At 40.5% G+C, this 24,428-nt stretch overlaps 1 protein-coding gene across 5 annotated transcripts in view; it reads left to right on the forward strand.

Moving 5' to 3' along the window:
- LOC120519109 (estrogen receptor beta-like) overlaps positions 1–15,837 on the forward strand; it is a 122,117-nt gene extending 106,280 nt beyond the window's left edge. For all 5 annotated transcript variants that reach the window (XM_039742211.1, XM_039742213.1, XM_039742210.1 and 2 more), the window contains 3 exons: positions 620–803; positions 11,825–12,049; positions 14,172–15,837. In XM_039742211.1, the coding sequence (XP_039598145.1) occupies positions 620–803; positions 11,825–12,023 (383 nt within the window). In that variant the 3' untranslated portion in view covers positions 12,024–12,049; positions 14,172–15,837. The remainder of the gene's footprint in view (positions 1–619; positions 804–11,824; positions 12,050–14,171) is intronic.
- The last annotated feature ends 8,591 nt before the right edge of the window (positions 15,838–24,428 follow it).

Raw genomic sequence — 24,428 nt, forward strand, 5'->3', positions numbered from 1 at the left:
TGATAGGAGTAAAGGGCGGCACGGTGGCACAGTGGTAGCGCTGCTGCCTTGCAGTTAGGAGACCCAGGTTCGCTTCCCGGGTCCTCCCTGCGTGGAGTTTGCATGTTCTCCCCGTGTCTGTGTGGGTTTCCTCCCACAGTCCAAATACATGCCAGTTAGGTGGATTGGCGATTCTAAATTGGCCGTTTGTGTGTGTCCTGCTGTGGGTTGGCACCCGGCCCAGGATTGATTCCTGCCTTGTGCCCTATGTTGGCTGGGATTGGCTCCAGCAGACCCCCGTGACCCTGTGTTCGGATTCAGTGGGTTGGAAAATGGATGGATGGAAGGAAATTATAGGAGTAGTTTTGCAAGGCACAGTATTCAGTGCATCCTAACATGCACCAGGTACCATGATAGATATGACCGCATAGCATGAGACGTCCTATTTGCCATTGATGCCGTTTTCTTTTTAAATTCTTTTACATGCTCTCTAAAATACTTGATAAATGTGCTTACTATCAATGGTTCTGTATAAAGTAAAAATTGTTTGAAAATACTGGGGTAGCCTTGACAACCGATATCTGTGAACACGATCAACTTGTGTTTACTTTTTTAATATGTTATGTGTCTGTTCCCTTAGATATCTTTCCTGACACCTCAGAGAAGTCAGAAGAGAATGAAAGCAGAAGTAAACTCTTTAAACTACTGGATGCAGTGACTGACTCACTGATTTGGGTAATTGCCAAAAAAGGCTTGACTTTTCAGCAGCAGTCAAACCGCCTGGCAAACCTCTTGACGCTGCTCTCCCATATCCGACACGCTAGGTAAGTGGATGTAAAATGAACTTTTGGTGTTGCGCGTGTTTTCCAGGATGTACAACCTTGCTGAGTGACAGTTTCTTCTATCTCACAACCTTTGCCACTTGGCTGTTCCTTCAAAAGGACACACCCCAGCTCAGGAGGACAAAACATTTGAACATTAGGAGAAACTTACACTTAGGTTGACTTTTAATACTAATTTACTACTGAAAACACAATCTCCTCAAGACAGAGAAAGACAGGGCATTACCAGAACAAAAGTTTCTGGGCCTAGAAGGGAGCAGGCCTATGAGCAGCTTCATCTATTGCCATGTTCTTGGCTCCTTAAAGTTAAGGCTGTGAAGCCTTCAGTAGATTTACGTCTGACTTTCTTTTCTTGCTTAACTGTGGGAATAGCCTTTACCTTTTCTGTTTTTATAAAAAGTGGTTCAATAAATGATTCAGTTACCCAGCATTACCTCTTCACCTTATTTCTTTGCATTCAGAACATTCCACCAAGTTGTTGGTTATATAAAAAACTCCTCACTTGATCTCTATCTTTATCTTGTATTATAGTTTGTCACTGGACATTTACATTTGAAATGGCCCGGTCTTAATGCCTAATAGTGATTATTTACTGGGTGCTTAATGCCTAATAGTGATTATTTACTGGGTGCTTTTAAAAGTATTGTGTGGTCGGGTGCAGGAATGACAGGTCTCCAAAGAAAATTTGGGGCACCAACCGTGTCATCGCATTTAATCAGGAAGAGAACGAGAAGACAATGTCAGTGTTGGTGCCTCCTGTTATCCCAGCAGGTTATTACATAATTCCTAAAGGAGATCCGCTGACACGCATGTGTGTGACAGTATACACATAGCATAAACGACATACAGTAATTTGTGCCTAATCATTTAAAGCATTAACCACTGCAACATCCAAATTCATAATTACATGGACAGCACATAAATTTTATTTTTCTTGTTAACTTTTTGCCCCCATGTTCTATTTTCCCAGCTGCTCCCATATGCTACTTGTTCAGATATTGGCTGTGTTCATGAGTTGTGTTTTAATATTCTACTTGTTATCGTTTGTCAGTTTGATCATGTATCATTTATTCATTTCCTTCTATTTTTTTTACTTGTGTACCTCAAGTTCTTATACTCTGGTTGTCTGTGTATTGCTGCTCTCCCCGTATTGCACTTAATATTTACGACTCAAGGTTGTTTTCATCCCATACCAGATTACTTTATGTACAAGTTTCCTCAGGTTCCTGTTTACGTGTCACTTTTCCTCATATTGCTTATGATTCTTTTCTTTTTTTTACATATCAGCTATCCTTATGTTCTTGTAATTTTACAGCTGTTATCATATTACCTTTATGGATGACTTGACAGTCACCACTACCTCAGTGCCTGGGTGCAGGTGGATTCTTCAGGGCCTGGTTAAGCTCATTTCTTGGACTAGGATGAGCTTCAAGCCAACAAAATCCAGGTCTATGGTACTGAAGAGAGGGAAAGTGGTGGACAAGTTTCGCTTCTCAGTGGATGGCGTAACAATACCATCAATTAATGAGAAACCAGTCACTAGCCTAGGTAAGGTTTTTGACTGTAGCATCAGAGATACTGCATCAGTCCAGACAACGATAAAGAAGCTGGAAGCTTGGTTGTCGGCAGTAGATAAGTCTGGTTTACCTGGCAGATTTAAGGCATGGATATACCAGCATGGCATCTTGCCACGGATTCTTTGGCCGCTGTTGGTGTACGAAGTGTCGATGTCTACAGTAGAGGCCATGGAGAGGAAGATCAGCTGTCATCTTCGAAGATGGCTTGGCCTGCCTCGCAGTCTAACGAGTGTAGCACTATATGGCACGAGTAATAAGCTTCAGCTTCCTATCAGCAGCCTGGAGGAGGAGTTCAGGGTTTCTTGTATAAGAGAGGCCCTATTCTACCAAGGCTCTGGAGATTCTAGAGTAACAGCAGCAGGTATTGAAGTGCGAACAGGAAGGAAGTGGAGAGCACAAGAGGGAATGGAGGTGGCAGAGTCTCGGCTTAGACACAAGGCACTTGTGGGCACAGTGGCAACGGGGCGAGCAGGACTGGGAGCAATCCCAAAGCCACAGTACAACAAGGCTCAGGGCAAGGCGAGACGAGGATTAGTCCCAGAGGAAGTCCGAGCAGGTGTTGAGGAGGTGAGGACCAGCAGGGCGGTGAGCATGCGGCAGCAAGGGGCATGGACGAGGTGGGAAGGAGCACTGGAGAGGAAGATCACCTGGAACGACATCTGGAAGGCAGAGCCACAGCGTATTAAGTTCCTGGTCCAAGCTGTGTACGACATGCTCCCCAGCCCAACGAACCTGCATGTTTGGGGTAAGAGTGAAGTTTCAACGTGTCCACTATGTCCTGGACGAGGATCCCTGGAGCATATTCTAAATAGCTGCCCATCTGCCCTTGGAGAGGGCCGATACCGTTGGCGACACGATCAGGTCCTAAAGTGTATAGCAGAGACCATTTCACATGCAGTGGCCAACAACAAATATGTTGGCAGTCAGAGAAGAATTGCCTTCATAAGGGCTGGTGAGCAGGCGCAAGCAAAGCAAAAATCATTCAGCCTCCTTTCATCTTCAGCAGACTGGGAGCTGCGGGTTGACCTGGGCAGGCAGCTCAAGTTCCCGAAATTTGTATCATTAACCTCATTGAGACCCGATATAGTTTTAACATCTGCATCGTCCAAGCAAGTCCTTTTGTTGGAACTGACAGTCTCATGGGAGGACCGCATGGAGGAGGCAAATGAGCGTAAGCGGCTCAAGTATCAGGAGCTCATTGAGGACTGCCGAAGGAAGGGCTGGAAGGCTTGCTGTGAGCCCATAGAAGTAGGGTGCAGAGGATTTGCCGCTCAATCCCTGTGTAAGATCTTTGCCAGGCTTGGAATCACAGGAGCTGCAAAGAGGAGAGCCATTAAGTCCATCACAGAAGCCGCAGAAAGAGCCTCGAGGTGGATTTGAATCAAGAAGTCCGCAAAGTGGGCCAGTGCTGCTGGGACACAAGTTGGGGCGTGATCAACCCCGGTTGGGTCACCTGAGAGAGGGTGTCTGATGTTGTGAGACCCGAAACACCCGATGATCTCAGGAAACATCACTGATGATGTGTCCCAGCGCATCCAGACATGTATCTAAATACAGTTTTTCTCTTATTCTTGTATATTTCAGTTGTTTTTGTGGGCCCATTTTTTGATGTGACAGGTGTCCTTATTTTCTAGTTGTCTTTGTATAGATCCCTTCAGTTTACGCTGTCCTTGCTTCCTCCTCAAGTGCCATTTTGTGTTAGTTATCCTTATCTTAAATTCCACTTATTATATATACAGTGCATCCAAAAAGTATTCACAGCGCCTCACTTTTTCCACATTTTGTTATGTTACAGTCTTATTCCAAAATGGATTAAATTCATTTTTTTCCTCAGAATTCTACACACAACACCCCATAATGACAACGTGAAAAAAGTTTACTTGAGGTTTTTGCAAATTTATTAAAAATAAAAAAAACTGAGAAATCACATGTACATAAGTATTCACAGCCTTTGCTCAATAATTTGTCGATGCACCTTTGGCAGCAATTACAGCCTCAAGTCTTTTTGAATATGATGCCACAAGCTTGGCACACCTATCCTTGGCCAGTTTCGCCCATTCCTTTTTGCAGCACCTCTCAAGCTCCATCAGGTTGGATGGGAAGCATCGGTGTACAGCCATTTTAAGATCTCTCCAGAGATGTTCAATGGGATTCAAGTCTGGGCCACTCAAGGACATTCACAGAGTTGTCCTGAAGTCACTCCTTTAATATCTTGGCTGTGTGCTTAGGGTCATTGTCCTGTTGAAAGATAAACCGTTGCCCCAGTCTGAGGTCAAGAGCGCTCTGGAGCAGGTTTTCATCCAGGATGTCTCTGTACATTATTGCAGTCATCTTTCCCTTTATCCTGACTAGTCTCCCAGTTCCTGCCGCTGAAAAACATCCCCACAGCATGATGCTGCCACCACCCTGCTTCACTGTAGGGATGGTATTGGCCTGGTGATGAGCGGTGCTTGGTTTCCTCCAAACATGACGCCTGGCATTCACACCAAATAGTTCAATCTTTGTCTCATCAGACCAGATAATTTTGTTTCTCATGGTCTGAGAGTCCTTCAGGTGCCTTTTGGCAAACTCCAGGTGGGCTGCCATGTGCCTTTTACTTAGGAGTGGCTTCCGTCTGGCCACTCTACCATACAGACCTGATTGGTAGATTGCTACAGAGATGGTTGTCCTTCTGGAAGGTTCTCCTCTCTCCACAGAGGACCTCTGGAGCTTTGACAGAGTGACCATCGGGTTCTTGGTCAACTCCCTGACTAAGGCCCTTCTCCCCCGATCGCTCAGTTTAGATGGCCGGCCAGCTGTAGGAAGAGTCCTGGTGGTTTCGAACTTCTTCCACTTATGGATGATGGAGGCCACTGTGCTCATTGGGACCTTCTGTAACCTTCCCCAGATTTGTGCCTCGAGGCAATCCTGTCTCGAAGGTCTACAGACAATTCCTTTGACTTCATGCTTGGTTTGTGCTCTGACATGAACTATCAACTGTGGGACCTTATATAGACAGGTGTATGCCTTTCCAAATCATGTCCAATCAACTGAATTTACCACAGGTGGACTCCAATTAAGCTGCAGAAACATCTCAAGGCTGATCAGGGGAAACAGGATGCACCTGAGCTCAATTTTGAGCTTCATGGCAAAGGCTGTGAATACTTACATACGTGTGATTTCTCAATTTTTTATTTTTAATAAATTTGCAAAAACCTCAAGTAAACTTTTTTCACATTGTCATTATGGGGTGTCGTGTGTACAATACTGAGGAAAAAAATGAATTTAATCCATTTTGGAATAAGGCTGTAACAAAATGTGGAAAAAGTGATGCGCTGAGAATACGTTCCGGATGCACTGTGTATATATATATATACACATATACAGGTAAAATTCCGTTATAACGAATATCTTTATAATGAAATTTTCATTACAATGAAGTATTTTTATGGTCCCAAAAGTTTCCCCATATGACGCGGGTCTATAGAAATCTCGTTACTACGAAGTACATTCAGCAGATACTTTCATTATAACGAAGTGCCCAAAAGACCTTGAAATGCCTGAATGAATCATCCACAGAGCAGTTAGTTCTGTGGCTGCAGCTTAGTTGTGCACAACGATCCCCAAACAGAAACACTGTCATTTTGTTTCTTTCTTCCAACTTTCCTCGTACTGTTTGTTTTTTTTTTTGCCCTTTTTGTTTCCTGTGGTTATCAGTGATACCTTTTGCTTATTGCTCGTCAAACATTTAAAAAACATCCATTGAAATTTAACTCATTGTCACCCTCCTATACAATATAATACAATAACATTTATTTTTGTATAGCCCAAAATAACACAGGAAGTGCCGCAATGGGCTTTAACAGGCCCTGCCTCTTGACAGCCCCCCAGCCTTGACTCTCTAAGAAGACAAGGAAAACTCCCAAAAAAAACCTTGTAGGGAAAAATGGAAGAAACCTCGGGAAAGGCAGTTCAAAGAGAGACCCATTTCCAGGTAGGTTGGGCGTGCAGTGGGTCTCAAAAGAAGGGGGTCAATACAATACAATACACAGAACAGAACAAATCCTCAATACGGTATAAAAATAAAAATTTTAGAAGCATGGAACAGAATTTAACAGTAGATGATATCACATAATAAGATGTGGATATTTTTAGAGTCCTGGAGACCTCATCCATCAAGCTGCCTCCCCCATTTGAGCATTTCACAGCTGAAACAGTGCTGGGCCAGCCAATCCGATGAAAAGTCCCCCTCTTTCCCATGATTCCTGTGATCCTCCATCAGGGATGACTTTACCTTAGGCAGGCAAAACAACTTGGCAGGTGTGCCGTGGCACCAAGTGCCACATTTGAGTACCAAGAAAAGAAACAGAACTGGTGAAGGTTAGTATCAAATTATCAAATTATAACTATCATGTTATTTATGTTTTAGCGCTAATGACTAACAACAGAGATGCAGTCTGTACAGTTAATCAGCAGCTCTAGTCAGGGTATGCTAAACTAAAGTAGTGAGTCTTCAGCCGAGATTTAAAACCTGGGACCGAAGGGGCATCTCTTATAGAAGCAGGCAGACCATTCCACAGTTTAGGAATTAAAGTTAAGACTTCCTGCTCAGTTACATGATTAAAATTATGAAAGTGCTGAATGCAATGTGAGACAGGGTCTGCTAAGCTAGTATTTGGTTTGTACTGTGATGCAGAGATCTGGGATCTTATATTTTTAATTTTCTCATTGAAGAAGTTCATAAAGTCTGTACTGCTAATATCTGTTGGTATTTTGCACTGTTGATCTGAATTCTCATTTGTTAATTTAGCCACTGTTCCAAACAGTGCCCGAGGATTTTTATTATTGCTATCTATTAATGTAGAATAGTATTCTGAGCAAGCTTTAAAGGGAGCTTTTTTATATTTATTAACACTCTCTGTCCATGCAATTTGAAAGACATGTAGCTTTGTTGTTCTCCAATCTGCGCTGCAGTTTTCAGCACTCTAATTTAAGAGCTCGAGTGTTTTCATTAAACCAGGGAGAGTTTCTATGTGCTTTGATCACTTTTGTTTTAAGGGGAGCCACTGTGTCCAGAGCATCTCTCAAGGTCACATTATAATGTGATGTTAGCTGATCTAAATTGTTTTCCACGTTTACATTTGATGTTAACTGATCTAAATGGTTTTCCACAATTACACTCGACTTACTCAAGGTATCTATAAATTTTGAAGCAGAATTACAATCTAGATGTCGCACTGTCTTTGTTTTAATCTGGAGTGTGTTGGCAGGGCAGAACTAAATCAAATGTAATTAAGTAGTGATCGGAAATAACTACATTTAATGGAGTAATATTTAAATTTTGAATTTCAACTTTGTAAGTTATAATTAAATCTAATGTGTGGTTATGATTATGAGTTGGACCTTTGACAATCTGACAAAATCCTACTGAATTTAACAAATAAGTAAAACATTTGCTAAAAGTGTCAGTTTCCACATCAATGTGTACATTAAAATCCCCCATCAGAACTACGTGATCATAATTTATAGCCAAATCAGATAGAAGGTTGCTAAATTCAGTCATGAACAATGAATATGGCCCTGGTGGTCTGTAGACTAGCACTATAATTGTGTTGGAATCTGTTTTAATATTTAAAATGAATGCCTCAAAGGATGTAAAGTTGCCTAAATTTTAGAGTGATTTGCATTTTGTTACAATGAATTATTCCAAGGCCTCCTCCTCGACCAGAATCTCTAGACTTATGAAGGAACGAGTATCCATCTGGTGACGCCTCAGCTAGGGAACAGTGTCACATTTACTAAGCCAGGTTTCAGTGAGAAGACACAGATCAGATTTTGTACTTAATATAATGTAATTTACCAAAACAGCTTTAGTGCCAAGAGAGCGAATGTTCAATAAACAGCATTTAAAACTGCATGGTTCTTTCTGAACTGGTGATATATTTTTTGTTTTAATTTGAAGTAAATTTCTATTACAGATGCCCCTGGTGGAGGTCTGGTTTTATCCCTTGGTCTAATTATACAGCTTATTTTTGGTTATCAATTCATTTAAGGTTTGTATCAAGACTAAATTTACTGGATGCCCCACAACAGGGATTATGGGTAACAGCTTCAGGAAAATAACAGGTGGGATAAACAACAGCCTGTGATTTAAGATCACATGACTGCGGCCTGGATGGTGCTCTAATCAGTCAACCAGGCAGTTTTGCTGCCATATTTTGGGATAATACATAAGATCCCCTCCAGTTAGGATGAAGACCATCTCTTCTGAAAAATCCAGGCCTTTCCCAAAAATCATCCCAATTGTTCACAAACGCTATGCTTTTATTTGCACACCAGGTTTCTAGCCAGCAGTGAAAGGGAATGCAATCTGCTATAAATCACATACCCTCTATATAATCTTGGTAAGGGGCCAGATACAATTAAATTCCGACATTTTCTTTTAGCTTTGGTGCATAGAGAGATGAAGTTCCTCTTTAATACCTCAGATTGCTGTAAATAAATATCATTAGTGCCGACATGCAGCAATAAGGTAGATACTTCATCATCGGCGACATGGTCCAATGCGGCCTCTATGCCAGAAATCTTGGCCCCTGCGAGGCACTTAACATTAACTGCTGGTTTAACATAGTTTGGAATTCTAACATTCCACACTATGGAATCGCCAATTATGAGCACTTTATTATTCTCAGTTTCCACAGGCGCTGCGGAGCTGAGAATCCTGTTCTGGGTCCAATTGGTGACCTGGGTGCTGGGGACTAAATTTTGGATTCTTAGACCCCGTCTTACTGTTACCCACTCGCCCTGTGGCTGAATTGGTGCTGCTGATTTCAGCCGCGCACTGACTACTGTGGGACCTGGAGAGACTGAAGCCGAATCAGAAGTAGCTGAATTGTCTAAACAAACTGAGTCGATCCAATTTTCGGTTTGCCTAATCGTTATCAGATTCCTAACGCAGTCCTCCAATTCGCGTATTTTCCCAACCAACTTTAAATTAACTAAACACTTTTGGCAGGTGAAGCTGTCTACACTGTCGGCTGGAAAACCTGAACTGTACATGCTGTAGGACACACAACATATAAACGGCAGACACGAAAAAACGATAACAGTTCATATTAGAAAAAAAACTTTACATTTTTGCAGCTGTCGAATACGGCAAAAAAAAAAAGGCACTGCCAGTGAATTCGGAATTTCGCCATCGACGCTGTCAACTTTCTTGAAAGACCAAGCAAAATAAGAAAAAAAATCTTGGGTTGCAAACGTATGTGAACTGCTGCATTTGAAGACGTCGAAAAAGCAGTTTTTATGTGGTTCAGAGATGCTCGTTCAAGAAACATTCCTATTAATGCAGCACTCAATCAAGAAAATGTGAGGTTTGTAAACTATCTTGGGACCTCCCCTAACTGGACGACACAGTCCGATCTCCGCGTCTATGGAAAACTGTTTATCTGTTGCCAGGGCAACAGCAGGCTCAAAGCTATGCTGTGTCTCTCCACCAAAGCAAACAGAAAAGATATCGATGGGTGATGCAGCCTGACTGCTGTGTCTGTGTATACCAAAGTGGCAGATCACGCTACAATAAATAAGTGTGTCATTCCTGTTTCAAACTGAATAAAGTTGGTTTTCCTAAAGTACTGAGACTCAGCCTCATGTTTTGGGGTGCAAGACAGGGACTTATAGCGTGACCCTGATCTTTTATGATTTGCTTCTGTGTCTCTTCGCTGCAGCGCTACGAGCCTGTTTTTGCTCTTCCCCGGCAACGGACAAACAATCTTCCACAGACTCTGCAATCGTGCTTCAGGAAAGTGTATTATCACAAGGAAATGCTGAGAAAAATTCTCGTCAGCATAACTTGTAGGCAGGAGGAGATTAAAATTTACACAAAAGAACCTACTGAAATGATTGCAAACGCCTGGGCGCAAGTTAAAGAAAGCACTATAGTAACAAATACAGAATCTCATTACAACGAAATTTTCGTTATAACGAAATATTTTTTAGATCCCTGGGAGTTCGTTGTAATGGAATTTTACCTGTATATAGAGAGAGATCCTAGACAAACAAAGTCCGGAGTAGAGCCAATTGCCAGCCACTCCACAATACTCCATATAGGGATGCTCTTAGGGACTCACAATTCATCGGCACTAACAAACATGCGGTTGTCATTGCAACATAACCGTTTTGGTTATATCCCACTTACCAACCACAACAATGTCTTCATTTTACTGCAGTTGTTCTAATAAATGTGGAGTTACCTCAATAGACTTGATAAACCCTGCTGACAAGAAAGCAGTAACTTCTCACGCTGGGTGACCGTGTTATTATTTCAATCACTCTAGATAGAAGACAAAGTAATAATAATAATAATTCTTTACATTTATATAGTGCTTTTCTCACTACTGCACATAGTGAGTGAGGAGCCACTTCAACCACCACTAATGTACAGCATCCATGATGTCAGCCATTTTACAAAACAGTACACTCACCACACATTAGCTGTTAGGTGGTGAAGGGGTGAGAAAAAATATAAAAGTAACATGGTGTTTTTTTAATGCACAACAATACCAAAAAGAAATAAATATAATATAAAATGAAATAGCAAAGTCTGGAAATCAGCAGTCTTAGAAAAGCTTACTAAAAACCAGAAATGTCAAGGAGTGGATGTTTTTGATTTAGCGATTGGTACTATTCATAGGTTACGTTTTCAACATCCAAATCAGATGGTCTCATATCTCCTAATCTCCGATGTTGTTGCATATGTCTTTTCCCTTCTGTCATCATCTCTTTGATTCCTTGGATGAGCCATATTTATAATTCACATGCGGGATTCCAGGACTTGTGACATTGTACACATTTGATTGGCTCTCTTGTCCTGATGACAAAAAACGTATGAAAGTGTTTGATCTTTTAAGCAACTCCAGACTTCTTCTTTTCTCAAGCTGTAAACTAATTGTGTAATTTCTAGTCCCATGGCGTCCATCTGTTCCCAGGTTATAACCTAATTAAATCATTGCCTTTGGCATCTGTGCTTATTTCCCATTCCCAGGTCATAAACTTATTGAAAAAGAAACTGACTCAAACAGATGCATAAATTACTTGTGCAATACAAAAGGATGCTTGTAATGAAAGTCCTATACATTCAGTTGATCCTGGTTTGTTTGAGCAAAATAGGTTTAACTGAATATAAACAGTTCAAAAACTTCCACTCCATGACACTTTCCTAATTGCCATCTGACCTCATGCTCCATATTCCCTTGTATTCTTGTTCCTGTGGATGGACCTGTTGTTTTAATTTGTCTATATGTTCATATCCCATACAAAAATCTTGCTTATGTATTTTTCTTTAATAAAATCAATGCAAGTAAAGACATTAAACTCGATCCTGTAGTGTGCAAAATACAAAATTGAATTTAGCAGAAGTTAATATGGATGCATATTCTTCCCCTTTAGTAACAAAGGCATGGAGCACCTGTACAATATGAAGTGCCGGAATATCGTGCCACTGTATGATTTGCTGCTCGAGATGCTGGATGCACATACACTAAGCTTCCCAAACTCATCGAAAGCTACCCGAAGCCTTGAGGATCCCAAGGAGCCAGTGACCTGTTGTAGCCGGCCAAACATCCTTTACCACGAAGAAGCTCTTTAAAATGGCTTGGTGTCCTAGAAATGGATGTAAGTAACTTCTGGCAGGAACTTGTTCAATTGGTCAAATCCTATCATGTGAAGCATGAAAATTCAGAGGTTTGATTTAGGAACATGTATGTTAGGTAGAATGCCTGGGGGTTACTGGGTGGCCTTTTGGCTTTGGAACCCCTGCAGATTTTGTGTTTTTTTTTTCTCCAGCCTAACTGGAGTTTTTTTTTTTTTCATTATCCCGGCCATCTGAGCTTACCTTGTTTTATTGTTATTTAGTCTTTAGTATATATTGCCTACTCTTAATTTTTTCCTCTACTTGTAACTTTCTTTTGTCATCTTGTAAAGCACTTTGAGCTACATTGTTGTATGAAAATGTGTTATATTAATAAATGTTGCTGTTGGTCAACAGCTAGTAAATTGCATAGTGGATGGTACACAGACAAGTATCTTCTGCTTCTGCTCATCTTTTTCAATTTATCAGATTTCTTTCAGTTTGATAATATAGCAAACTGTATACTGTATTTAGCAAGGTAGCCAAGTAGGCAAGTGGCTGGGAAAATGGAAAGCAATAAGTACTTTAATAACCAAATAAATAAATACAAGTAACTTTGATGGAACAATAGATAAAACAAGATCCCTAAGCCCTCCTATTGAGTACACAGTCATACAAGAGACAGCAGATCAAAAGTAAATGGTTAAAAGATAGGGACAACCAAGAACACAAGTTCTCCATCACATACCACTAGGCATCTCTTATTGCAGCTGGGTCACTTATTAATCCACAATGTCAATAGTTTGAGAAGCTCCGAGTTGTAAAATCACAAATTCAGTCAATTCACTTCAGGGTCTTTGTGACCAGAGTGCATCTCAACAGCATTAGGTGCCATCCCAGGAATGGGTGTTTGTAGATTGAGAGGCCCACACCTAAACTCATTTACATTTATATGTATTTGCTTGGAAGACGCTTTTATCCAAAGCAACTTACAAAAGAGGTCAACATAATCGAGTAACATTAGGCTAGGGCCTGTTTGTTCAGCAAGTTCATTAGAACAGGTAACAAAAGTTAATTGCCACAAGTGAAAAGTTGTAATAACTAATAATTTACAAATATACATTACAATTGATAAAGCAATTAAAAACTTAAAAACAAATTAACCAACAACATAAAAGATCACAAAGCATAGTTTTTTTTTTCTTCTTCAATCCATTAGACAGATATTCATTAGAGAGACGGGTCTTCAATTTCTTCTTAAATACACTGAGGGTGTCAGCAGTATGGATGGAGGTGGGCAGCTCGTTCCACCAACTAGGAACTACACAGGAAAAGAGTCTGGATTGAGACTTGTTACCACACAGAGGACTGCAGCACCAGATGCTGTTCACTGGCAGACCAGAGTGGGTGAGAAGGAGCATAACACCTCACCAGTCTCTCCATATACTCATGTGCTGACCCATTGACTACTCTGTGGGCAAACATCAGGGATTTGAACTATAAAGCATTTTGCTACAGGGAGCCAATGTAGCAACTTGAAGAGAGGAGTGACATGTGCTCGTCTCGGCTGGTTAAATACAAGATGGGCTGCTGCATTCTGGATCATCTGGCTTGATAGCACACTCACAAAGACTCATGTGGCATCCCAAATAGACCTGTCTCTCATGGTGTTGGGTAAAAAAAACTGGCCGAATATACAAAATGCACACAGACATCAAATGGGCAAAGCCTAGAATAGTGAAGAATCATCAGCAATAACTATACACCACAGTGCTAACAGGTTTTTAAAAACAAACTAAGTAAAACTCTTAAGGAGAGGCAAGTGCTAACATAGCAGCGAAGGTTCAGGGCTGTATTAACACTAAAAATGAGAGAAATACGTAGTGACAGGAGTATCAATGAAGAGGACCAAGAAAAAAAAGTATTACAAACAAAGAAGTCAGTCCAAAGCAAGTGGAAGAATGAGCCAGATGTATTTAAAGAGCAATGGTATGCATACTGTAAGATGTACCACAAACTTTGTGTTCTGTAGTAAACTGTCCCCAAGTGATTTCCTGTTAAGCAGATGAGTAATTTCACTAGTTTAAGTCTCTCGTGTGGGGCTTACGTTTTCTCCACTTGTCAGTTCAGTGATAACTTGTTTTTCTGTCTTCCTCCTCCTTTTAGACATTTCGCCCACGGCCTGGCAAGCAGGTCAAAGAGCCGGTGCACTCTTGCTTGGCCAATATAGCATTCCTTGTTTTGTTGTAATCGACAAGGGTCAAGCCGCTTACTGGGACTGAATGCTACGCGTACCACCTCCCAAGCCACTCATGAACAGTTCTGGTAAAGGAAATCTTCCCTTGAGGTTTACCAAAGCAGCTACTTCAGCATGGAGAAACCAACAGAAAAATTACCTTAATTGGGAGCTTCAGACAGCTGTGTTTTTAACAGCGACTGCTTTTTTTTTTATAATATTAAAACTTATTGAAACGTATTTTTATTTTCTGCAAGTCAATGATCATATAACAAAAAACAAATTTGTTGTGATCTGTTTTACTAATTAATATTTGCCTCTTTTATTATCAGTGTGGTGGGAATGGGAAATAATGGTACCTGACTTGGGGACAAATGATTACATGCTTGTATTCCACAGCAGTGTTTCTCAAAGTCATAGCTGTAAATAAAATAAAAATGATCTCTCTCGGTTAAGCTGTATTTAATATAGTGCCTTTTATAATTGTTTTTATGTTGAAGTGTCGTCATGCAAGCAATTTGTCAAAACAACAACACAACAGCTAAAATCTAATAACTGACTTGCCTTTACATTATATTGCTTTTCATTTAATCAGTCAGTTTAACCAAAGTAACAATATTAGAATTATGTAATTGACAGAGACACTAAATGAATGGCATCTCTCATTAGTGGTTTTGAAGATCAGAGATCACCTATCTGATCAAGTTATGGTCAACAGGCATTATGGGTAGTAATTTATAGCTACTTACCTCACACTTTTTTGAGAGGTTCTGAAATTACAACTAAACAAACTTAAGAAGTCAAATCTGACTGTACTGTAGTATAACTTTTTATGTTTAAGGGTCTCGTAACATTAAAATTTAAAGTGTGATGACCAAGACACAAAGAATAGCATCTTTTCTCAATATATTTATGACATGTCAGCTGTAGCCTATTCATTCATACTTAACTGTCATGATCAATTAGCACTGTGAGCTGCACATTTCAACTGCAGTCATACCCCAAAAAAATAAATATCAGCGCATACTAGAGCACGTTTCATAATGGTGACTATTTGAAAGACAGGAACAGTATTCAAGAGAAATGAACTGTTGTGCTAAAAGAATACACCCTGCCTGAGTACTTCTGTTGTAATCATGATGTATTTACTTATTTCAGATCAATGTGACACCATCATTAGTAACCATCAGGGTCAATAAGAGTAGAAAGCAGTAAATTACTCCAATGCTTCTCATTTGCTTTTCAAAATGTTCTCATTCAAATCTTAACTAAATGCATTGAAAATGTTTGTGTGTGATACTGAGAAGGTCCACGTCTACAATGCAAACAAAACAGTAACATGACAGCTAATGCAAAACTGTAAAAACTTTCCTTTTAATTGATCTCTTCTATTGTAAGGCACTTTAACACAGCTACAGTATTGTTTTAAATGGACTAATTCATACATTTTTAGTGCTGTCTGTTCCTAGCCTATACATTTCCCCTCAATTTATAAGTGATGGCTGCTGAAAGAATTACAATTCTATTTAAAAACTATTCTTTCTGTGTTATGGCACTGGCTCTTGGTTAATAAATTGTTGATCAGCTTCTTTTTTACCTCATGTCCTGTCTGATCTACCTTAAAGCATCTGTAATTAAAATTAGAGCAAGTTTACATTTTGACTCAAGTTTTATCAGATACAGTATACAGTAGTAAAATATAGGAAACTATTTTTCTTAGGAATCAAAATAATTTTAACACCAATGGACATTAAACACAATTCTCTAACATTCTATTACTAACTGTCATTGGTTTCACGCCCTCTGGGACATCCTGAGGGTTCATGGGACCCCTTGAGGTTGCTGCATATCATGGCTGGCCTGTACACTGGTACTGTGAGTGTTGTACAGAGTGGAGGCAGGACCTCTGCGTTTTTCCCAGTTGATTCTTGGGTTCGTCAGGGGTGTGTTCTTGCTCCTACTCTGTTCAATGCTTGTATGGACTGGGTTTTGGGTAAGGTCGTGGGGTCCAGCGGCTGTGGGACATCCATTGGTGAAGAAAGATTCACGGATCTTGACTTTGCTGATGATGCTGTGATCTTCGCAGAGTCAATGGAGGCTCTGATCGGGGGTCTCAAGAAACTGAGGAGTCTGAGTGTCTTGGTTTGTGAGTGTTCTGGATAAAAACCAAGATCCAGGCCTTTAATGACCTCTTGGGCACAGCCATCAGCAGTGTGTCTGTTTGTGGAGAGAGTGTCGACCTTGTCGAGAGGTTTACTTACCTTGGCAGTGACATTCATGTCTCTGGTGACTCTTCCTATGAAATCAGAAGACGTATTGGGAGAGCATGGGGGGTCATGAAGTCGCTGGAAAGGGGTGTGTGGCGCTCCTGATATCTATGCAAAAGGACCAAGGTTCAAGTCTTTAGATTCCTGGTGCTTCCTGTCTTGCTATATGGTTGCGAGACATGGACGCTATCCAGCGACCTGAGACGAAGACGGGACTCCTTTGGTACTCTCTCCGGAAAATCCTTGGGTACCGTTGGTTTGACTTTGTGTTGAATGAGAAGTTGCTCATGGAGTCCCAAATGAGGCACATTACCTGCATTGTGAGGGAGCGTCAGTTACGGCACTACGGCCATGAGGCGCATTTTCTGAGGGTGATCCAGCTCGTAGGATCCTCACTGTTGGGAACCCGAGTGGCTGGACCAGGCCAAGGGGTCGCCCACGCAACACCTGGCTGCGGCAAATAGAGGGTCATTTCCGGAGGGTGGGACTGAATCGCGTGTCTGCCTGGGATTTGCCAACCGGGATCCCGAGTTGTTTCGTCGTGTGGTGGGTGCAGCAATGCGCTGTACCAGTGCCTGCTCCCCAACTTGACTTCATTGGTTTCATGAATTTAAACCATACCATGAAAAAAATGAAATATACATTACACTTTATTCTTTTAAAAATCAAAAAATTAATTATACTTTTAGTTGGTGAGCAATAACAAACTTGAGTTCAAATACAATTAAAATATTTGCACAAGAGGCACTGAGAACAGGCCGAGTTCAACTTTGGATTAGCATTACCTCGAGCAATGTAATGCTATCAACAAACTGAGGTTGATGTAAATGCTCCTGTGGTACGTGGTGCTCACAAGTGGCCCAGATCTCATTTTTAACAAGAGCAGAGCTTCTTCTGCTACAGCCTAAAAGGTTCACACACATTCTGTTGTTTTTGAATCTATTTCTTGAGCACAGGGGACTGGAGCCAATTTCAATGTCAGCAGATTCAAAACAAAAACCATTACTTGTTCAGGAAGACATCCAAAGCAGACTACATTTACAGGTACGGATCAGACTGTGGGATTTCTTATGTAAGTTCCTCAGACTGACAATTTCTAAATGATACCATATCACCTGGGGCAATGCTTCATGTTTCATACCATACTTAACTTAGGGGTGCCCCCCATGGTGCATGGTACTCCATTCTATTCACAATTTCAAACCAGCCTGTACTTATATGAGAGGTTGACCATCAAACTAAAAGAAGTGGGAGTTCAGGGTGTTGAACGTTAATGGGTTCAAAATTGGCTCAGACACAGCAAGTGGAGGGTTATGGTGCCAGGAACTCGATCAGAATTAGCTGATGTTAAGAGTGGTGTCCCATAGAGGTCAGTACTAGGGCTGCTGCTGTTTTAAATATATTTAAATGCTTTAGATAGGAATATACTATAAGTAACAAGTTGGCTAACTTTGCAGATGATGCCAAGATAGGTGGATTGGCAGATAATCTTGAATATGTTGAATCTTTACAGAGGGACAGCATACAGGCCTGGGCAGATTTGTGGCAGATGAAATTCAATGTCAGTAAATGTAAAGTATTACACATAGGAAGTAAAAATGTTAGGTTTGAATACACAATGGGCGGTCGGAAAATCGAGAGTACATCTTATGAGAAGAATCATAGAGTCATAGTGGACTCTAAGCTATCAACTGCCAGAAAGTGTTGAGAAGCCATTAAAAATGCTAACAGAATAGAATGTGAGGTTATATAGCGCCATGATGTGTGGAGTACAAGTCACAGGAGGTTCAGCTCAAGCTTTATAACACACTGGTGAGGCCTCATCTGAAGTACTGTGTGCAGTTTTGGTCTCCAGGCTACAAAAAAGGACATAGCAGTACTAGAAAATGTCCACAGAAGAGCAACTGGGCTGAGCCCAGGGCTACAGGGGATGAAATGAAGAAAGATTAAAAGAGCCAAGCCTTTTCAGTTTAAGCAAAAGAAGATAAAGGGGTGACATGATTGAAGTGTTTAAATTTATAAAGGGAATTAGTACAGTGGATCAAGACTTTTATTTTTAAGTGAGTTCATAAAGAACAAAGGGCACAGTTAGAAACTTGTTAAGGGTAAATTTCACACAAACATTAGGAAATTTTTCTTTACACAGAGAACCACAGACACTTGGAATAAGCAACCAAGTAGCATGGTAGACAGTAGGAATTTAGGGACTTTCAAAACTCGACTTGGTTATTTTAGAAGAATGAATTGGATAGGAACGGCCACTTTGTTGGGCTGAATGGCCTGTTCTCATCTAGACTCCTCTAATATCCTTACATGTACAGAGAATAAAATGTGTGCCCGTTCAACTCTCATAATGACTGTGTTCGAACTTAGTACAGCTTTGGGTCATTTGATGTAAAATATTTGATTAATTCAAGGACTGTGATGCTGCAGAAATTATAGGATTAATTTAAATTAAATAAACTTGAAAACCAGCAAGGCAGGTACTTGAACAGACTATTAACAGTTGTCAGGGATGCCAGGGGCGACGACCCGGCCGGGACACCTTGAGGGACCGGAAGAGGCGTCGCCCATCTTGGATCACGTGGGGGCCGCCACCCCTGGTTGCTTTGGGGGCCACGGGTTGAGGGCATGGAAGCCCAACCCACCAGAGGGCGCCCCGATGCCTTGGAGACCCTGGACCTCAGTACTTCCGCCACACCAGGTTGACGGGTGATTGCCGGGGAGCACCTGGAGCATATCCAGGTGAGGATAAAAGGGGCCGCCTCCCTTCATTCGAGGCTGGAGTCGGGTGGAAGAAGGACTAAGCAGAGGAGAGTGGAGGCGGCCTGAAGAGTGAAGGCATTGTGTGTTGGCCAGGACTTTGGGGGACTTGGGGTTTGTGTGCACTGAGCTTTATTGTAAATAGTATAAATAAACGTGTGGTGGTGAATTTACAACATGTCTGCCTGTCTGTGCCTAGGTAACGTTCACACAATAAGTAAAGTAAGTAAAGCAGAGTTCTTGAAATACAAACCAAGGATCAATGTAAGGAGCAAAATAAAGAACTGAATCCTACAAGGAAACCTGAAACAAATCCTCTCGGCTGTCATCCGCCATAATGATTAGTGTGGAGTGCACAGTACATTAAGTACATACAGTAAGCTCTGAAATGAACAGGAAAACCTAACATGCAGCAAGGACTCTACCGGCGTGGCAGACACTGTGCACAGGAGTGAATGGGTGCTTGTAAACTGCAAAACTGCTGGAAGACCCCACACTACTGCCGATCCTCCAGTTGTAGAGCTATAATGTGCATTTCTGATTTTTAATGAAGGTGTTTGCTAAATAAATGTAAACATGTCTTCCATTGCTTACTGCCATTTGAGAACTTTGCAAGCAAGAAATCATTTCATCCATCAGACCAAATTCCTTCTGCTGAAGGTAGAGAACTCAATCTGATCAAGCCACTGCCAGAAAAGCCACTGCCAGATTTTTTTGTCCAGCAATGATGGTTTACTGTTTTTTGAAGTATTGTGATATTTTGGATCAGGGGTGTCATGTTCAGATCTTAGAGAGCTGCAATGTTTCCATTCTAGTGTCACCTTTGACAAATGTTATAAGAAACTTTAAAACAGCTCATTTTTTGGTCAGCTTGAGTTCATTTTCTTGCCATGGCAACTAATGGATTTGGGAAGCTCTTATTAAAAAAAATGTACACAAACTTCTACTATCTCAATTATCTTCACGTCCATGTTAAATCTGCCTTGCTACATAAATGATTTGTTAAAGATGCGGCTTTCAGAAATAAGATAAAAGCGAGCCTCCTCAGGTCTATGGCATTGGTAAAAAAAAGAGGTGCCCTGAAGACCCAGAGAGAAATGAACACACAAGGACAGGACCTTAGTTTGGCATGGGAGGTTGTGTTCTTAACTAAAGCATTTTGAAGAAAATTAATAAAAACAGAATGCTTGCTCTGGCAGTTCAAAATGGGGTCTTATAGGGAATCTGAGCTAACCTGAAAACAAAAAACACATCCATTTTTCAAGCCAAGAATTTTCTCAGTATCAATTCCTGTCTCAATACTGTACAAGTTTATTTTTCAGAAAAGAATCTATATTTTTGTGAGACTGTGACTTTTTTAAAAGGAGTCTAGCTGTGCTCTTCTCCTTATTGCTGGTTTCTGTACACGACAGGTTTTCTCACCTGAAAGGTGCAATTGTCGCAATGACTACAAGTAGACTAATTACTTCAGAATAATACGTGAGTAAAAACTACATGCAAAAATGGTGCCCAGTGGTGATGATACAGTACCTTATATATATATATATATATACACTAGCTGTACCCCGTGGCTTTGCCCACATAGTAAGAAACTTTAAAAATCAATAGGCGGCGCTGTATCTGATCGTGTTCAGCTCTGACGGGAAAGTGTTCCCCATGTGGGGAGAAAAGCACGTGGCCGGGATATCTCTGGCAATCAGCAGATACCCTCTAAAACACATGGAGCTCTGATCTCTCTCTCTCAAAAACGTCAAACGTTACTTCTTAACAATCTGTAGATGATCATGTCTGTTGAACAAACAGGTTTCACTAGCTAAGCGGAGGCAAGGTGCACTCCAACACATGGCGAGACGTAGACTAACTCGAACAGAGGCTGGCAAGTAAATGAGAAAGGCCCTGTCCCCCTGCTCTCAGCCTACAGCCACTCTGTTGGATTTGCATAAATATATCGGTACCACAAGCGAACTATGGTACTTAGCACAATGAGAGAAGTCACAAAATCAACAGGAAAGTTCAAGGAAATTATAGAAAACCATTAAATAATTCTCTCGTGAAAAGCAGGCAGACATACAGACAGAACGGGCTTGGACCGCGAAATTTTTAAAACTGCTTCTTAGCGAGCACCTATGGGCCAAGGGTAACCTACATTCCTAATTTTAAGTCTCAAGTCGTCATTTTTCAGGAGATTTTGTGACGAGTGAGTTAGTGGTATTTGGCTTTTACATATATATAGATTGTCACACACATGCACATGGGAGGCAGCTAAAGGGCTTGAATGTGGGTAATTCCGGGCCAGACCGGGATGTAGTAGAGTACACAGACTCTTTTTCTCAGTTTCTTCAAATCAAAGAACCCACAGAAAGGTTTGGGCAGCCACCCGTATATTATTCCCTGGCTGCACAAATGGTTTAAAGGTTTGTACTGATGTGTACAGATTGGAGTCCAGAAAAGAACTGAGGGGATAGGGGGAAATGACATCAGTGGGGCCGGAACCGGAAGGGTCTTCATCCATAGGCTCGGACCCAGAAGTGACATCAAATGGATCGGAACCAGAGTTGACGTCATCAGGGCCAGGTGGAATTTCCCATGAAGGGTATGCAGAAAAGCGAGAAAAAGAGCACACTCTACTACATCCCGGTCTGGCTTGGAATATGTATGTTGTGAACGGTCATTTGGCTTTACAGATATATAGCTGCATATCATCAACGTAACAGTGACAATTAATACCACAATGACAAATGATGTCACCAAGGGGGAGTATATAAATGGAAAAAAGCATAAGACCAAGTGTTGATCTCTGGTGTAAACCAAACTTTACTTCAGAAAATTCAGAGATTGTATTATTGTAACTTACGTGTTGAGTTCTTTTTGATAAATAAGAATGAAACAGTGTCAGTAGCAGGATCTGAGTCTTAGGTCAAGGTCTTAACCGCTACACCACACTGCCACATATAGGGTGGAGTGGTGGCTCTGAGACTAAGGATCTACGCTGGTATCCAGAAGGTTGCCGGTTCAAGTCACTGCCAAAAGAGATCCTACTCTGCTGGGCCTTTGACCTTCAATTGCTCCAGGGGTGCTATACAATGGCTGACCCTGCACTCTGACCCCAAGGGGTATGTAAAAACTAACAAATTCCTAATACAAGAAATTGTATTAGGTAAAATAAAGAACAAAAAAAAAACCAAATGACTATTTAATCACTACATTTGTGTCATTTGTTTTATTGAATGCAAAAATTTTCATTAAGTATACACCCTAAAATGTGACAAACGTATTAACCCACATATGTCATATATTTGAATGGCCAAGTTTAACTGCCGACGGATGACCTCAGTCCAGTTAATGTTCTAATTCTGGATTTCTGTCACAGGCTGAGCAATAACAAAGTCTGTTCAGTCATGTGCTGTTTTAAAGTAGCTTAAAACAAAGGCTGCTTGTACAAGAGTTCTAAAATAATAAAGTATTTGAAGATTGATTTCACATAGGGAGTTTAAGATTTTGGATAAAATGTAAAAGAAGCAAGGATATATTTGGACAATTAAAGCGCCAGGAGTTTGTGACATTTGAAATCTTAAAGAATTTGATTCCTCCATTTGATATTAGTCTTTAGTTTGTTTTCAACCAGCTAATGATGTAAGTATAAATTTTACAATACCAAATAATAAAAACCTAACCTGATTTTTTGACAAACCAGCTTTAAAAGCATATTGTTAGAAAAATAGCTTTATAGAGTTTGTTTATATTAAATCCTTAATTACCTTGCAGTTCACTAACTCCAACAGGACAGATAAAATAATGTTTGAATTTTTACTGATTTTAAGCAGTAGTTTTCTAGTTGCTGAGAAGAAAATGTCAGTGAGTAAATTTAAAATGTGCTCAAGGTGAGATAAATCAGCTAGTCTAGGATGATGCCCAGTGCCAGTTGAAGCCCAGTTGGAGCCTTTGGGTAGACTGTGCCTCTTGGTGTCTATAACGAGCAGTCTGTACTATTAGACTTAAACATCTACCCACCCCTTTGGTGTCCCTTCAGCAACAAAAACACAAACCTCTGTGTACATATCATGGAATTTATGAAGCACACACCCTTCGCTTTCATAAACGGCACTCCTCTGTGTACATACTGTGCACATTATGGAGCACAGCTCCTTTAACTGGCTTGGTTTTTCTTTTTTTGTTTTTTTTGGTTCAGGCACTCAGTGCTGCCCCCAACAAGATCCAACCAAGACTGCCTGTAACCAATTCCTAAATCCACCACTGATAATGCCATTCGTTATGTATAAAAAAATATGAAAAATTATCACCAAAACAAATAATAGCATTATACTTGCAAGATTTGATTGTAGGCAAGAAATTATTATCTATAAAGAAATAATCAGTTCTTTAGTAGTAGTGATGTACTGGTGGGAAGAAGGACTATGCTCTTAAGTGTGGATCTAGAAATCTCCATAATTCTGATAAGTTATGATCAGATAAAAACTGTGAGACTATTTTTACAGTATTAGATGTTATCGCCCCTGTAGCTGAAGACCTATTCTGGTCTGAATTTAAAACACCATTAAAGTACCTGTTATTATAATGTTATGAGTGTTCAAGTTAGGAATGGATGAAAATACGTTTTGGATTAAGTCTCTATCATCGATTTTGGGTGTGTAGATATTTATCAAAATCACTTTACAATTAAATAAATTGCCCATCACTGTCACATATTACATCTGATACTGCAAATAAAATAGTTCTATGAATTAAGATTCCCACACCTCTAGTTTTCTTTGTATAGCTGGGGTGGAATATTTGGCAAGTCCAGTCTCTTTGCAACCAAAACTGATCCTTGCTGATTAAGTGAGACTCCTTGGTGTTTAGACCTGTTAGGTGAGAGAATACTTTCTTCCTCTTTAATTCATGATTGAGACCTTTGACATTCCAGCTCATAAAGTTCACTGTTTGGTCATAAAGACATTGCTTCTGAACTTGTGTTTTCATTTTATAGTCTTAAATTAAGGTAGCACAGTACATTATTACGTTTGATTATTACATATGGGGCATAGTGATTTGAGCTCCATGATCGGAAGGTCATGATCAGAGATAACAATAGCAGAATTTCAAAAGATATCTGGACTTTTTCCAATGAATTCTCTATCAAACATTAAATTGGACACC

The sequence above is a fragment of the Polypterus senegalus genome, chromosome 18 (assembly GCF_016835505.1).
Source record: "Polypterus senegalus isolate Bchr_013 chromosome 18, ASM1683550v1, whole genome shotgun sequence".
Lineage (NCBI taxonomy): Eukaryota > Metazoa > Chordata > Cladistia > Polypteriformes > Polypteridae > Polypterus > Polypterus senegalus.